We start from the raw sequence: 17,225 nt of genomic DNA on the forward strand, positions 1-17,225 counted from the left end.
CACAGTAAAAAAAAACCACAACAATGTAGAAGTGGGTAAAGAACAGTTTTTCTTTTAGACAGCTGCATCAAACTAGTAAGTGATTTTTCTCCTAGAATTTTTGTCTATGTGTATACTACTTGTAATGGGGATGTATATAATTTACATGTACACACACATATATACATGGGATTCCCAGGTGGCTCAGTGGTAAAGAATCTGCCTGCCAAGCAGGAGATGCAGGTTCGATCCCTGGGTCAGGAAGAGCCTCTGGAGGAGGAAATGGCAACCCACTCCAGTGTTCTTGCCTGGGAAATCCCATGGACAGAGGAGCCAGGTGGGCCACAGTCCACGGAATCACAGAGTCAGACACAACTTAGCGACCAAACAACAAGAAGCTATATATGTACCCCTCACGCACATATGTGTTATTCTCATGTGCAATTTAACATTTAAAACATTGTACTCTGTTTAAAATGAAACTTGCCTAAATCTGCTGTAGCTTAGATTTCTTTATGCATCAGTACATGTAGATCCATCATTTTGTATATTTCCTCGAACTTTCTATTTTGAAAAATGTAACTCCGTCAGAAAAGTCAAATGAGCATCTGTTTACTCTTTGCTTTGATTTACCAGTTATTCGCATTTGTCACATGCTCCTTCTCCTTCCCTCTCTCTCTCAATCAGCTGAAAGTAAGTTGCAGATATGTTACCCCTCAATGCTTCAGGGTGGATCTCTTAAGAAAGAGGGCATTTTTCTACATACGCAAAATAGCATCGCCACAAGTGTAACATTGATGTATAGTGATAGTATATAATATTCATGGTCTCATTTCTCCAAGGGTCCCCAAAATGCTTAGAAAGGAAATCTCCAGAAGCGGTGGAGGCTCACAGCCTGCGTTTACTTGCGTGCTTCGCGTCTGTACTCTCCTCTAGTGGAGGACACGTCTCTCTGCCTGTTTTGTGGGCGAGGCGGTGTATTTCAGGACGTTGATTTCTGAAGCGTTCAGGCAGTTGGAGCACAATCCCATGACGTCTGTGGGCCGGGAGGGTTTGCTTATGGTTCTGTGTTTTTGGTGTAAAGGGCGCATAAGAGGAGTTTGTGCCTTCCTGTTCACCACCAGGAGGCCGTGATGTCCGTCTGTCCCATTGATAGCATCTGTCACGTGCCTTTAAAGAATCCCATAATATGGCTGCACTCTAAATTATTTCCAGTTCTGTGAATGTGCAAAGCTGTGTTTGGGAATGTTCGATTTAGTACCATCGGGAGCATCGGCTGCCCCCCCGCCCCATATGTTAACTCTTAAGGGAGCTGAGTGCTCACTGCCTGTCTTGGAATAATTCTTTGCTCCTGACTCCCATTATGGGTTGGGCCTAACCCCCAAGGCTTAATACTAGATCCATTTGACCTCCTAATTATGACTATCTGTGCTTTGGAATGTTTTTTATTTAAATAAATTCCTCTTTTAAAATCAGATTTAGACTCAGACCACCAACTGTGTATAGCTGGAAACCAAAGAATTTCTTTATTGAAGTTCTTCAAAGATCTCCTTACCAAGGTCTTGCTTTTTCAATTAAAAAAAAAACATGTGTTTGCCTTGACCTCCCGTGTCCCTGATGGCGCCCGATTCCGACGTCCGGTCCCAGGAGGGCAAGCAGGCTTCGCTGGCCGCCGACTTCTCCATCACTCAGTTCCGGCACCTCGGCCGCCTGCTCATGGTGCACGGCCGCAACAGCTACAAGCGCTCGGCCGCCCTCAGCCAGTTCGTCATCCACAGGAGCCTCTGCATCAGTGCCATGCAGGTGGGCGCGGGCACGTGGGGGGCTGCTGCGGAGAGTGCCTGAGAAGCAGCTTTGGAACTGACCCCGCCAGGCCAGTTCCAGCCCTCCTCTCTGCACCGCTCCCCCCGCAACTCCGAAAGAGCTCGGAGCGCCTGCCTGGAGCCCTCCTGTGTGGGGGCCAAGGCTGTGCTTGCTCTGCAGCGCGTCAGCGTGGGGCCTGGCCGGGGCACGAGATGGACGGTGGTGCAGGTGACTTGGGTCCGTGTATCGGGGTGCGTTGTCCCCCTTAGTCTGCCAGAGAGAAGGACGCAGAGGTAAACGCCAAGTGAACACTCCAGCTCGGAGTCTTCCGCATGTGGAACCGAGGACCGACAGACAGCAGCCGTAGACAACAGTGTGCTTTTTTGAGAGCGTCCTGTGCCCTGGGGCTGAGTGTTCAGAGCGCGGGGGCACGTGCTTTCTTCACTGTAGTCTGTGCCCATCCTTCAGATGGGGAGGCTGAGGCTCAGTGAGGGCGAGGAATCGGCACAGTATCCCTCAGGGATTTAGTCCACCCCGGCAGGGGCCCCTGGTGCCTGCCCTGTGAGTCCAGGTCTCCCCTCTGCCCTCCATTCTGGGGGGTGCGTGTTGCCTCCACCTAAGGGGGCGCTTGGTGGTAAGAGTGGGGCAGCCCAGGGCACCTCAGCTCTGTCTCCAGCGCAGCCCGGCTGGGAGTCCAGCGTGCTCCTGGCAGTCGTCCATCCTCTCGGGGAGTTGAAAGTGTTCATCGCTCAGTCGTCTCCGACTCTTTGTGACCCCATGGACTGTAGCCCATCAGGCTCTTCTGTCCGTGGAATTCTCCAGGGTAGAACACTGTACTGGGTTGCCATTTCTTCCTCCAGGGGATCTTCCTGACCCAGGGGTCAGACCCAGGGAGTAAAATCTTGCTTTTCACAAAGGATTCTAGAATGTATAAGGTATCTTCCTGCTTTCTGTCCCCCCAGCTCCTTCATAGTCTGTCGTCGGGCCGTGGCAGTGAAGTCGTGGTAGGGAGGGGGCCCAAATCGGGGAAAGAAAACATTCTGGGTGTTGAACATCTGTTGGCTGATTTTCTTCCTCGGGCATTTAGGTGAAAAAGAGCCCCAGTTAAGTGGTGAGAACTTAGGAATGGTACATCTTGGAACCCGTATCCCCAGGTGTCTCTGAGACCTTGAGCAAGTCACGTTACCACTCTGGGCTTCGGTCTTTCCACCTGTCAAGGGGGCATCGCTCTGTTCAAGGATCTTGGCCCTGGCCCCGCAGAGAGGCTACTTGAGAAGCAGAGAGTTTTATTAAGGCATCAAGTGCTGAAGGCGTCCTTAATCACAAATAAAAGCAGAACAGGCTAATGTGTAAAGCTAAGGTGGGGTTTTATCCTTTTACTTTTTTATTGTGGTAAAAGCCACGTAAAACATCGTTTAAACCGCATGTAACCGCGCGCTTCAGCGGCACTGAGTACAGCGTTCACACAGCTGTGCGATTCTCATCATCATCCGTCTCCTGAATCTCTCACTTTCCTAAACTGAAACTCTGCCCATTAAGCACCAGCTCCCCGTTCCTCCTCCCAGCCCCTGGAATCTGCCAGTGCACTTTCTGACTCTCTGAATTTGACTATTTTAGGTTACGGTGTTGTTTTAATTTGTGGGAAGCTGTTTAAACGTATGTGTAGGACACCCCGCCTTCAGGACTCCCCTCTACTGGCTCATCTGTGCATCTGCGGGCTGGGCTGGGGGCGGTTCTATTTTCAATATCTATCGCACTTATGACTGAAGGAGCTTTAAAGTCATTTTCATCAACACAATCAAAATGCTAACAGCTGCTGTGGTTCATCAGACCACATCTGTGCTCTTATGTTATGTAAGCTCATCAGTTGGACTGGATAATGTCATGGTTTTAATCACTGGGAGATTAATCAGCTCATTCCCGGGCAAACACACACAAGCTGGCCTGGATGAATTTACTTCTGTAATGCCCGTGTGTTACCATAAACATGGATTCAGAGAAAAACAATTCTAGTGTGAGGAATTGTTCTTTGTGCTATCGAGGGAAAAACAAACAAACCATCCCTTCATCCCCAGTAAAAAACCCCTTAACCCTGTCCACTGTGCCAAAAGTAACTGGCTGAGAGAGTCCCCTTAGAATTGCACCTTGACAGTGGCCTCCGAGATGGATGAAGATACAGTGTGTTTATTTTCCACAGTGCTGTTTCCAGGGCGAAGGCGGCGTGTTCAGTCTGGCCCATTTAGAGAAAGAGGTTCCTGACTGATGTGCAAAACTGAACACCAGGATTCTTGACCTTCTTCTAGCCCTCCTTCCTGGGCAGCAGTCTGTGTGAGAAATCATCTGAAAGGAGGCTTTCATCTTTGATTTCCGAAGTCACAACCAGGGCAGAGCCAGGCTGCCCGTGACCATGGCCCTCGGTGCCACCTGCGTCCTGAGCTCTGTACCAAGCCAAGGCCCATGACAGGTGATGAGGGGAGAGGTCTCTGGTTCCACGCTCTTTCTAGCCACTAGGCTGGCCCAGCGTTTTCTTCCATTTGTTGTTCAGCCACTCAGTTGTGTCTGACTCTTTGCAACCCCATGGACTGTAGCACGCCAGGCTTCCTTATCCTTCACTATCTCCTGGAGCTTGCGCAAACTCATGTCCATCGAGTCGGTGATGACATCCAGCCATCTCATCCTCTGTCCTCCCCTTCTCTTCCTGCCCTCAGTCTTTCCCGGCATCAGGGTCTTCTCCAGTGAGTCATCTCTTCGCATCAGGTGGCCAGAGTACTGGGTCCTGCCCTCAGTCTTTCCCGGCATCAGGGTCTTCTCCAGTGAGTCATCTCTTCGCATCAGGTGGCCAGAGTACTGGGTCCTGCCCTCAGTCTTTCCCAGCATCAGGGTCTTCTCCAGTGAGTCATCTCTTTGCATCAGGTGGCCAGAGTCCTGGGGCTTCAATGTCAGCGCCAGTCCTTCCAGTGAATATTCAGGGCTGGTCTCCTTTAGCATGGACTGGTTGGATCTCCTTGCTGTCCAAGGGTCTCTCAAGAGTCTTGTTCAGCACCACAATTCAAAAGCATCAATTCTTTGGTGCTCAGCCTTCTTGATAGTCCAATTCTCACATCTGTACATGACCACTGGAAAAACCAAAGCTTTGATTAGACAGACGTTTGTTGGCAAAGTGATGTCTGTGCTTTTTAATATGCTGTCTAGATTGGTCATAGCTTTTCTTCCAAGGAGCAAGCGTCTTTTAATTTCATGGCTGCAGTCACTGTCCACAGTGATTTTCTTCCATGTTCAGTTTTTAAAATCCTTCAGGCAACAGCTGTCCCTGGCCTCCGGTAGGTTTTGTACTAATTAGCTTAGGCGGTCACTTTGCTTCTGTTGGGGTCGGTAGATGTTCAGAGAAGGAAGTAACAGAGCGTCAAGCCTGGTTTTATCTCCCCAGCCAATTTTTCATTGCTAATATTTTCCAAATCAGGAGGCAGACATTACAGCAGGGGTTGGTAAATATCTTTATTGCTTTTGTCTGATTGCAAAAGTAGTAGGTTATGGGCTCTTTGTAAAAATTTCCAAGAAAAGTAGAACGTGTAATATGAGAAGGGAAGCCTCTGTGATCCCACCCTCCAGGGTAACTGGTACATATCCTTAGGATGGAGGATATTTTTCTGTGTCTGTTTCCATGTACACGCCAGCTTGTTTATCAGTTGTACACCTAGAAAGGTGGTGGTTTTGAGCCATTGGATGTGTGGGTTCTGGGGACAGCACAGGGCTTGAATCCTGCAGGGCCATTTATCTGCTCACTTTCCTCTTCTATGATGTAGGCGGTATTAGGGCATGATCTCATGGGTTGTTGTGGAGACTCACCGAGATCAGATACAAGGTATTCCCAGGTCCGGCTTTTGTGCAAGTTAAATGTTTACAGAGGAGCTAAGAGTGGACGCTGGAGCTAAACCCTCTGCTGTGACTCCTGGCTCTGTCCCTTGTGAGCTGTGCTGTGTTGGGCAAGTCACTTAAGCTCCCTGTGCCTCACATCCCTCATCTGTAGAATGGGTGCGATGATAATAGCACCTCCTTTGTAGGGTTGCTGTAGGAATTAAATGAGCTGATAGCTTAAAGCACTGCAACAGGCAGGCATAAAATAAGCGCTCTATGAGTGTTGATGCCATTTTTGATACACACACAGGGGCTTTGCTTACAGTTTTTGGTAACGTCCTTTTTTCTCCTTGGCACAGGCTGTGTTTTCCTCCGTGTTTTACTTCGCCTCTGTCCCCCTCTATCAAGGATTCCTCATCATCGGGTAAGAAAGTCCAGGCACAGTATTAATTTTTAATGAGCCACCCCTAAAACACCACAGAAGAAGGAAGACGCGTTGTGTTAAAGACGCCTGGATCCCCAAGTCAAGGCTGGTCTGGCAGTCTGGTTTAGAGCCTTCTTGAGTGGATACAGTTTTGCACTGAGAGCTCGTAACCAGACTGCAGAGGTGGAGTCCAGTCTGTGTATGGTCCCTCTGTACCTGATGACTGAACAGTGCTTGCCCGCGAGAGCCTGAGGGTATCAGATAATTGGCAGCCAGGCAAAACTGAAGTCCCTGAGGGGTCTTAGGAAAAGCAGAGAGAGGGGCTCTGGGAAGGACCCTCGTTGCCATGGCTGCCTGCAGCGAGCGCCTGCTGGTGAGTCTCTGAGGCAGCCAGAGCCTGGCTCCCGGGGGCACATGTCCTTGGGAGAGCTTGTGCCGTGACCTACGCTGTCCCTTGGACGCTTGCTGCCGTCACATCCACCCCTGTTCCTGACCTGGAATTTGTGGCGTTCCTTTTGACCTTTTCAGAGGGTGTGCTGGTCTCTGAGTTACCCAGGGAGGTGGAGTCTGGTTTCCACCCGCCCCAGGTAGATGCTGGTAGGGCAGCTGGTTACTAAGGTGGGAGGCACAGAGGGGCCGGCTGGTCCCAGGGCCGTCTTACAAAGTGCGTCTTCTGACGTTCAGCCTGAGAGCCGGCACTGGGGTTCTGCCTGCTTCTAACTGGGGAAAACGGCCTGCCCTTTGTCAGGCCCTGGAACCGGGGCGGAACCTGCCAGATCAGAACCAGGCCTTTAGGCTCCACGTGCCTCCCCGGGACCTGGTCCCCCTTCCCTCGGGTTTCATCTGCTCGCTTCCCCCGACCTGTGCGGCTCCGGCCACGTGGGCTGCCTCGTTGCTCTTCGCACAGGACAGACACACTTCCACCTCGGGGCCTCTGCCCTTTGCTGCTGTGTCCGCCTGGGAGGCTCCTCCCTGGACACCGACACGGCCACCCCCTTTCCTCTTGTGGGCATTTCCTCAACCGTCTCACCTCCCGCCCACCTTCTCTGCAGTCACACCATCTCACCCCGTGTCTTGTTCCCTCTTCCCCCTCGTGTTTCCTTCCTCAGCACCTTACCTCCAACGCGCAGCACGGTTTACGGAGTTTGTTTGTTGACTCCCAGCACGGGAGCGCTCTGAAGGCAGGCGATTTTGTCTGCTTTGCATCTCGCATCTCCAGGGCTTCGCACGGCCCGGCGTGCTCCAGGCGCTCCGTGCGCGGTTGTTCAATGGAGTGGTGGAGCTGGTCTCCAGCGGCGGGGGGCACCTGGCTGGGGTCCGCTGGCTGGCTCTCCGCTGAGGGGACCTTCTTTCTCGCAGGTACTCCACCATCTACACCATGTTTCCTGTGTTTTCTCTGGTTCTGGACAAAGACGTCAAGTCGGAAGTGGCCATGCTGTACCCCGAGCTCTACAAAGACCTGCTCAAGGTTCCCCGGCGCCCGCCGGCTTCCTCCCCAGCCCCGCGCCCTCCTCCCTTCCTGCTTGCTTCCTTCCCACCCTCCCTGCTGCTTTATTTAAATTATAAATTAACGTGTATTTAATGCAGCATGTCTGCCTTATACAGGCAAATGTTTTCTGACTTAGCCCACAAAGCTATTCTACGGCTGTGGTCCCGTCTTTATTTTTATGATACGTTTCTTAGACCTTTTCTCACCCTGTCAGCAGAACGTATAGTATAGACGTGACTCAGATGGTTCAAAGACCTCACCTTTCTGCTGCTTTTAACGTATTTCACACGGACGCTGCACATCTGATGTGAATACACTTGGACTGATGGCTTTCTTTTGAGAGGAAGGCGTGGGGGCTTATCGTTTTCCTTAAACTGTCGTATGCACACACAAAGACTGTTAAACCGTAACACAGATAGGTCAATAGAAAACAAGCCCCTCGTACCTTTTTACAAGCCCCTGACAGTTCTGTTCTGCAGCTGCTCCGTGTGCCCCTGGAAATGCTCTTAGGTACCGTCCAGAAAAACCTGTGTGTGTGTGTAATTGCATTTTTTTGTCCTCAAGGAATTTTTAATAAGGAGCAGCTTTATTTCATCTAAAATCACTTCTCTTTAAAAAAAAAAAGTCATTTCTCTAATGCATTTCGATGTGTGTGAGCCACTGTTCCCATGAAAACAGGCAGATTGTCTTGTCTGGCTGGCAGAGGGGCGTCTGAAGGCAGCTGGCGCCCTGGCTGAGCCCCGCCCGCTGACCCACCCTGTCTCTTCCTCTCTCGTTCAGGGACGGCCACTGTCTTACAAGACATTCTTGATATGGGTTTTGATCAGCATCTATCAAGGTAAGGATGGGCGAAACCATCGGCTGTCTTGTGCTCTGGCCTTGGCCTGAGGGTCAAATTTCCTGTGCTGTGTCTGTAGAACATGAAGAGAAAGAGCTAGAATCTTGAGACAGCAGTCAGGAGCGTGGCATTGGGCCCCCGGAAGCCCCCTCTGCAAGTCCTGAGGACGTGGTCGTGGGGCCCAGAGTCACACGTGTGGGGTGGTGCTGCCAGCTGAACTGAGACAAAATCAGAGAAAGAGCTAGTCGCTCAGTCGTGTCCCACGCTTTGTGACCCCATGGACTGTAGCCTGCCAGGCTCCTCTGTCCATGGGATTTTCCAGGCAAGAACACTGGAGTGAGTTGCCATGCCCTTCTCCTGGGGATCTTCCCCACCCAGAGATAGAACCTGGGTCTCCTGCATTGCACGCAGATTCTTTACGCTTGAACCCCCAGGGGAGCCCAGAGAAAAACGTAACCAATACCAATCAAAGCTTGCCGGGGTGTTGGAGTCACTGTATTAAAAAATGCTTGCTTTCTGGGATGTCCTGATAGGTTTTCTGAGGTCCAGCCTTAGTTTTTTAACAACGTATTTACTTCCGCAGGCTCCAGAGAGGGTCCCTCAGACTAGAGGCTTTGTGAGATGATTTACCGGAATATGGAAAGGAAATATCAAGCCCTCTTTGTATATACTTTCTTCTCACTCTGTTTAGAATTTCTCTTTACTGGTGTGTTTTGTAATGTATCTGATGTATTTGTACAGTGGGCCTGCTTTCTATGTCTTTCTGCACAGGTACACATGGATAGTTCACAAATACATATTGTCCGTTAGGGATTCATGCTTAGTGATTTTTACTGATGAGGTGATGTGCAGGTAAAAAGTTCAGCAACCATTGCATTTGTTGGTGAGAGGCTGCCCTGTCATTAGAACAGTCTGAAGGGGTCTTTTTGATAGGTGTAGCAAAGTGACGTGTGTGTATCTGGTTGAAGAAAGCAAAGCCAGTGTGAAAGCTCCTAGTACCAGGCAGTGGCCCTTGCCTGCACCCCCGCTACCCCCAGCTCGGTTGTGATAGACTCACCTGAGTTTCGGGGCTTCACAGTCTCCTGGCCCTGCTCTTAAGCAGTGGCCTCACATAGCTAGTGTGTTTGATCCACATGAGACATTGTCTGTTCAGTTCCTGGAATTCTGGATGAAAAGGTGCTTATCTAGACTCTCCCCCACTTTGCTTTCTCTTCTCAGCACGGGTGCAGCATTTTTCGAGTGTCTCTCAGCTGCCTGTTTCTTTGGTGCATGTTTGGGGTGGGTGGGGGAGGTAGAAGAGCCGAAATGTACCATTCACCGTCATAACTCTTTTGAGGTGCCCAGTTCAGCAGTGTTCAGTATATTCCCGTTGCTGTGAAACCAGTCTCCAGAACCTTCTCAGCTTAGAGAACAGAAACTGTGTGATCTGTCCAGCAGCAAACACGCCTTTCCCTCCTCCCCGCAGCTCCTTGGTAATCACTCTTCCCCTCTGTGTCTCTATGAACATGACTACGTCAGCCCTGGTGTCAGTGGATCCCACAGTATCTGTTCTTTAGTGGCTGGCCACGTCTGTCATTTCAAATAAAGTACAAAAACCTCTGTCTCTTGTTGCACCCAGTCCAGATAGTTAGCACCTTCTTCTGCCTCTTTGCCTGTCTTTCCTATCTATCTTTTCCTCTCCCTCCCGGGGATCAACGCTCACTTGCATGTAAGTCAGAAGCAGTGTAGCAGAACTACGGACTTCCCTGGCTGTCCAGCGGTTAAAACTCATGCTTCCAGGGGTGTGAGTGTGATCCCTGGTTGGGCAACTAAGATGCCACACGCTGCGCAGCATGGCCAAAAAATTTAAAAGGAAAAACAAAGGAACATAGGAAACCTAGGATCTGCTGCCTGTCTCTCAAACTCCGTGAAGGCCTCTCATTACCGTCCTTGACCAGACGGTACCCTTCATGTCTAAATGCAGAGGAGAGGGGTCAGGCTGGGCGAGCAGGGGGGCTGCGGGGTTGGCATGAGCCCCTCCCATGCGGACCCCCTCCCCATGCAGACCCTTCAGGCAGACCCCCTCCCCACGTGGACCCCCTCCCCCACGCGGACCCCCCCCCACGCGTACCCCCTCCCATGTGGACCCCCTCCCCATGCGGAACCTCCCCACGCGGACCTCCTCCCACGTGGACCCCCTCCTCATGTGGACCCGCGCCCCACACAGACTCCCCCACGTGGGACCCCCGCCCCACACAGACCCCCCCAGGCAGACCCCCTCCCCCCGTGAACCCCCTCCCCCACGCGGAACCCCTCCCCATGCGGAACCTCCCCACACGGACCCCCTCCCCCACGTGGACCCTCGCCCCACGCCGGACCCCCACGCAGACCCCCCCCACACGGACCTGCGCCCCACGTGGAGCCCCTCCCCACGCGGACCCCCTCACACACGGACCCCCCGCAGGGAGCACCATCATGTACGGGGCGCTGCTGCTGTTCGAATCGGAGTTCGTGCACATCGTGGCCATCTCCTTCACGTCGCTCATCCTCACGGAGCTGCTCATGGTGGCCCTGACCATCCAGACGTGGCACTGGCTGATGACGGTGGCCGAGCTGCTCAGCCTGGCCTGCTACGTCGCCTCCCTGGTGTTCCTCCATGAGTTCATCGGTAAGAGCCCCGCCCACCCCCAACGCAGACGCACACAGCCTGCCCATCGGGTGGAGGGGTCTCAACTTGGGAAGGGAGGCGGCCCCTCGTGGCCTGGGCCCTGTGTCCAGCAGGCCTTTGCACTCAGCAGCCCTCCTTGTCTCACTGGCATCCCGTGGGGCAAGGGACCGTTGACAGTCGGCCTCCTGGAACTGAGGCCGGTGGGCGTGATCTCAGTGCTGAGTGTGGTCTTTAAGCCACGCCCCGTGCCCGCTGGCTTAGAAGGGGATTTGTTTAATGTGAGGCCTGTCGGGCTTTCTCCAGGGAGCTGGTCACCGTGCTGGGCTCTGTGGAGCTGCTGCTGCAAGTCAAGCTTGCTGCAGAGCAAGTGCCAGTCAGCAGGACTCAACACTGCTCTTGGCTCGAGAAGCTCTGCCTTATCGCAAAGGCATCTTCCATCCTGCCTCTTGTTTATCAGCAAACTGCTCCTTAAAATTTTGATAAAGCAGCATTCCGATGGAAGGTGAAGTCTTAGAACAGTTTCACACTCGCTTGAAAAGCCTCCCTTCGGGTTTTGTGAGCACCTACATGTGCGCTTCAGTGCTTGACTCCGGGGAGTCACAGAGGCTTGCCAGACAAGCCTGCCCCCAGGAGCTTCAGTCATTGCTTTAGACGTGGACCTGCCCTAGGACTGGGCAAGCAGCCCATGGGGGGGCCTTCGGGGTGGCACTTAGTAGGTGCTTACTCAGTGCCCACTGCATTTCCCCAGCTTCTGCTCAAGAGGCAGGGGAGATGCCCCCAGTTCTCCTGGTACTCACTAGCTGTCGCTCCTCTCGCAAAAACCACCTAACCGCAGGGACGACTGTCCTGCAGCCAGGAGGGGATCTCACGCCAGCCCCCCTGCCCCCAAGGTCATGCTCGTCCTGACCAGGGGTCTCCACCCCCTCGTTCCGCCCTCAGACCTGGCTCCAGCTTCTGTGACTATTGCCGAGATGAAGGCAAAAAGCCGCTCCGAAGCAGAACCATGTGTTTGAGTGTCCCTTTCTGCCAGGTTTAGAAAGAAAAACCTCCAGCTGTCAGATTCCAAACCAAAAGCACCTGGAAGGCCCCGCCCCCTCACCCCCCACGCCGTAGTTTTCCTTTCCCAGTTGTTGAAAGTAGCATTTCACGGAAGATCCGGAAGCCGCAGAAGCAGGTCAGAGGGAGGAGGGGAGCGCAGCTGTCCGGCCGATGGCCGGGCGCCCCCTACCCCCGCCCACCGCTGTGCTCTGTCTGCCCGCAGACGTGTACTTCATCGCCACGCTGTCCTTCCTGTGGAAAGTGTCCGTCATCACCCTGGTCAGCTGTCTGCCCCTCTACGTCCTCAAGTACCTGCGACGACGGTTCTCGCCTCCCAGCTACTCGAAGCTCACGTCCTAGGCCGAGCGCGGGAGGGGACCCCGGGCTGCGCACACGCCTGGCGGGCAGAGTCCAAGCCGCTTCCTGTTGACCTCCACCCGGGGACTGTGCGGGCCCGCCGCCGAGGCTCTGGGCTTCTGCGGAGCCGTGGCCTGGCACACGCAGGAGGCAGGCGCCCGAGGGCCCCCACAGGCCTGTCTGAGCCCCTGGCGGTTCACGGAGGACTGAACGTGACTCTGAAACCCCGTGGCCCAGCCAAGAGGTTGGCCCGTGCGTCGCCATGCAGGCTTCCTTACGACTTGAATTTCGTTGTCCTGTGCTAAAAGTTTCTGTCCAGTTGAAAACTGTAGAGGGTTTCTTGTTGTTGTTTTAAACCATCCCAACATGTGTGCACTTTTTACATTTTTCTGCCCTTAAGATAACTGGTTTCAGAGAAAGATAGAGCTCCTGGTGTCGGTTTAGGGGAAAAGACGGTGCTGTTTGGTTAAAAAAGTTCAGCAGACAGTAATCTAAGTTTTGAAACGCTAAATATCCTCTCGAAGGCAGCCTGGCTTGTTGAAACGGCTCTGGATTCCTGGAATTACAAAAAAGCTGTGAGAAGGGAGTGAGAGAGGCACGTTATCCTTCCCCCAGCTCAGCGTCTACAGCCCCGGCGTTCACGTTAACATCACCTACCACCTCGTAAAGAATTTCAAAAGTGTTATCTTGCTTCGTTTGGACCTGGTAACAATTACAAAGCCCGTGGCTATCTGAGGACACCCTGGGACTTTGTTCTTTTTCAGCAGGAAACGTGCCACTGGGCGGCCCCTCGACGTGCCGACAGCGTGACAAGAGACTCAGCTAATTCTTTAGACAACGTCGCACATGTGGCTCAGACCCTCCGAGTCCGAAGTGGAAAGGTCAGGGACAGGAGTCTTGACGTCCACAGGAGTCTGTTTCCAGTTAGGAGGGATTGCTGAGGATGCAGCGACAAAGGGGGACGTGTCTTAGCATGTTGCGGGTCATCGGTGGCAGCTTTGAGTGAGAAGCCTGGGGTGGGGGAAGGCCTGGGCTGCAGCTCTGCAGTCAGGGCTTGCTTGTACTGCCTCCGGATTTCAAGGGAAGCTTGCTCAAAGGCAGCCGCGAGTGGAGATTCCTCTCCCCAACCAGGGTGGGGCCCTTGCGCGACTGTTTCTTATAAAGCCATGGCTTCTGGTTTCAGAGGAAGAAGAGACTTTGTGAGCGCTGGCCGTGGCCCGGCAAAGCTTTCTTGGGTTTTCAAGTCTCCCTCCAGAAGCCACATGTGCGTGCCAGAAGGGTTAGGTTGGTGGATCTGCAAGAGCTGATCGTGCTTGAGATCTTAGATTTGTGATAAATTCTTTCTGACTGTGTCCCCTCCAGCTCTTTGGCCTGGTTCTTCTTGTGCTTCAGAAGTGTAAGTTACGGCCACCCCTCCACGGGTAAGCCCGCCCTTGGATTGCGGGGACACCAGGTCCTTGCGTTTGGACCGCTGATACACTGATGTGTTTCCGTTGCCCTCTTAAAACTTTATAGAATGACAGTAAGTTGCAGGCGTTGCTAAATTGACTATGACATCACTTCTATTTTTGTTTCCAAGATTCTGCAGTTTTGTGAGATTTTTCCCATTCTGTCCCAGCCATGTCTGCCCCACAGGAAATAAATGTTGCATTAAATGAATGGTTATTTAGGAAGAAGATCTTGCTCCAAAACTTTGAGAAAGGATGAGCCAGTCTGACGTCTTTGCTGGGTGATTTTATGTGGTTTCAGAGGTGGGACGGGAGGAAGGTGTGCTCAGCGTTCTCGCACCTGTCTGTCTGTCTGGAAGTCAGCCCTGTCGACTCAGGAGTCTGAAGGTCCTTCTCCCCTTTCTCAAACCCTGACCTTGACCTTGTTCACAGACAGGTGATGGCTTCCACAGGAAGGTCTCCTGGAACCCTCAGTAGGAAATGTTTAGATTAACAGCAGAGATGGGGAATGAAGATGGTCTCTTTGGATTTTTTTTTACTTCCCAACTTTGATCGAGGTGCTTGAGTTGACTTGACTGAACTCCTTACTGGCATCTGAGAGGGAGAAAGGGTCGAGGGGAGTGGAGGAAGCGGTGCCCGGAGGTCGCACATGCTGTTTTGTGCTGTGCACAAACCCGCTTGCTCAGTCTGTCGACCACACCCCGGTGGAGGCAACCAAGAGCTGAGGATCCAATGTGCGAGTGGAGATGGGAGACCGTGGCCACCTCAGAGAGCTGCCCTGCCGGCAGGCAGCCTGTTCCCACCACCTGCAGGAGTGCCGAGTGTCTAGGAAAACATACACCCACTTCTCAAATGCTGGAGACCCGCAGGGTGGGAGCCATGAGTCAGCTGAGGGTACTGGATCCTGACCTGCACACATCAGACGTAATCCTATAGAGCCAGTGCACACGGGCGCTTCCCGGCTTAGCCTCTCTGTGGGCAGAAGACAAGGACAGAAGCAAAACCCCCCATTTTACAGGAAGCTCCTGAGTCATAAACCTGAAGCATAAGAATTCTGTTCACCACCTGGGAAGGAATTTAGGAAGCGCCGTTGACAGCTTGGAGAGGTCCCTTCACCTTGGAACTCAGTGGCCCCAAGTCTCCCACAGCCAGTTTGATTGGAAGCCAGAGGACGCCCCCCCCACCCCCTCCCCGGCACACAGGCACAGTGCTGTTTAAAGACTTTCCTTCAAAGTTTAACAAAAAAAAATGACACCTCCTCCTGCCCTGCAACAATACTAGATATTTCTTTTGTTATTGATGATGATTTTTCTTGTCTTTTTTGGCGATGGTGGTCTGCGTAGGCAGGTGAGCACTCCGTTTGGTGTGTCTTTTCCCTCCTCCGTTCCCTCCTCTCTTTCTCCAGGGGAATGACCCTACGAGCTTCTCTGGCTTGAGTGACTTCCTGTCTCAGCCTGCCTTGATGCCCGTTTTGAGAGCCTGTATGCCCCCGTGTGCGTTCCCAGTGGTGCTTGGTGAGGCTGGCCACACTGACTCGGGCTGCTTGGGGCAAAGGACGTTTCCCCGAAGCGAAGAAGGGCAAGCCAGGCAGCACCTACACTTTGGAGCAGGACCATCTGTTTACAGCCACCCGGAGCTGGGAGGCCGAGAGCTGAGATTGCTCCTGCTTCATTGTATCCAGATCCCAGACTGACTTTCCTAGCGAAACCCTTTTCTGTAGCAGTGATGTTAAATGCCAGCGTCTGCTTACCCTTTTCCCCGTATGGTTTCTGCTGAAAATTTAGACTATGCTGACAGTACTTTTGAATGTATTTTGAGCTTTTGTGCTCACTGGGAACTGACACGATCATGCCTATTTTTCCTTCCCCAGACTTTTGCTTTCATACTTTTGTTTTGTTTTTCCAAGGGTGGGGATGGAACGCCCTTGAGCACTTATGGGGCAGCATTTTAAACCTCCGCCGAAATTGCAAATGGGACCTATATGTTCTTCTGCCCCATCCTTTTTAAGGCCAACGCCCATCAGCCACTTTTATCTTTGGCCTTTTTTGCGTGTTTGGAATGTGTGTGTGTGTGAGAGCGCATGACGTCACCTCAAGTGTTTGAAAGACGTTCGTGGTTTTCACCGTGTTAGAATCCTGTCAGTCATGGTTTTCTTTTTCATTAAGAAATATGCAAGGAGCTTTGCAAAGGCAACAGACTTTATTTCTCTCACCTTCTTTTAACGTAAAGCACTTTTTTTTGTCGTTTATATATACTTCTTAGGAAATAGTCCCATGAATTATGTCCACTCTCTCTTAGGAAAACGTGTGTATGTTACGCTTTTGTGTGCAACCCAGTAGCACGGGGGCGGTGTGGCGGCGCTCGGGGATTTGCAGGATCTTCTCCAGCCAGCACCTTGCGCCCGGAGTCTGGTCTTCTCCATCACAGTGTGGCTGGAGGCACTGTCTGTCGGTGTTGCTGGGCAATGTCTGTGAATATTGTATTTGTTGGGGGGCAGCTGGGGAGGGGGCATGGTATTTGCAAAAAAAAAAAAAAAATTGTGGCTCATTTATTGCTCTGTTGTCATGGGTCTGACTGAATTCCTCTAGGGCTCCTTGACTTCCTCATTAGTAGATTATCTGTAACCCTCACGGCAGATATTCACCAGGACAGCGTTTTTGATTAGAGAGGAGCTCTGGTACAGAACTTGAATTTAGCAGAAACTCCCAGATGATTTACATTCTTGATCCCGTGATGACACACATGTGATCCTGCATGATTCTGAACGGTTCTGTTTTCATTGTGTGCCAGCGTGGCCCGTTACTGTTGCCCAATAAAGCTTGTGTACTTTATGCCTTCGGGGATCATTTTAATTTGTGCGGAAACATGAAATTCTGGTGTCAGAATGAGAGCTTTTTATGAGAATGCTATTTTGTGTGTGTCTTGTGGTACATAGAAAGTAAAGAGCTTTTTCTCTGGGTAAAGAACTATCTCAATTTCAGCAAAAAAAAAACCCCACAAATCCATGCATTATTTATTATTCTGTACTGTTGCCTATTCCAGACATGTTAGAACTTTAAAAAATGATCTCTGTTAAAAAAGGCAAACATTCATGATTCATATTTTATTTATACCCACAGTCTTTGATTGCTTTGAGTATGTTTTATTGGGGGCTTCCCTGGTGGCTCAGTGGTAAAGAATCCGCCTGCTGATGCAGAATACATGGGTTCAATCCCTGAGTCAGGAAGATCCCCCGGAGGAGAAAATGGCAACTCATTCCAGTATTCTTGCCCGGAAAATCCCATAGACAGAGGAGCCTGGCGGGCTACATACAGTCTATGGAGTCACAAAGAACCAGACACAGCTGA

At 51.8% G+C, this 17,225-nt stretch overlaps 1 protein-coding gene across 4 annotated transcripts in view; it reads left to right on the plus strand.

The window, feature by feature from the left end:
• ATP9A (ATPase phospholipid transporting 9A (putative)) overlaps window positions 1-16,709 on the plus strand; it is a 122,686-nt gene extending 105,977 nt beyond the window's left edge. For 3 of the 4 annotated variants that reach the window (XM_027558250.1, XM_027558251.1, XM_027558254.1), the window contains exons 23-28: window positions 1,627-1,782; window positions 5,997-6,061; window positions 7,421-7,529; window positions 8,331-8,388; window positions 10,832-11,035; window positions 12,297-16,709. In XM_027558250.1, coding sequence (XP_027414051.1) covers window positions 1,627-1,782; window positions 5,997-6,061; window positions 7,421-7,529; window positions 8,331-8,388; window positions 10,832-11,035; window positions 12,297-12,433 — 729 coding nt within the window. In that variant the 3' untranslated portion in view covers window positions 12,434-16,709. The remainder of the gene's footprint in view (window positions 1-1,626; window positions 1,783-5,996; window positions 6,062-7,420; window positions 7,530-8,330; window positions 8,389-10,831; window positions 11,036-12,296) is intronic. The other variant, XM_027558252.1, reaches the window with a different exon arrangement.
• The last annotated feature ends 516 nt before the right edge of the window (window positions 16,710-17,225 follow it).

Source organism: Bos indicus x Bos taurus, chromosome 13 (genome assembly GCF_003369695.1).
Source record: "Bos indicus x Bos taurus breed Angus x Brahman F1 hybrid chromosome 13, Bos_hybrid_MaternalHap_v2.0, whole genome shotgun sequence".
Taxonomy (NCBI): domain Eukaryota; kingdom Metazoa; phylum Chordata; class Mammalia; order Artiodactyla; family Bovidae; genus Bos; species Bos indicus x Bos taurus.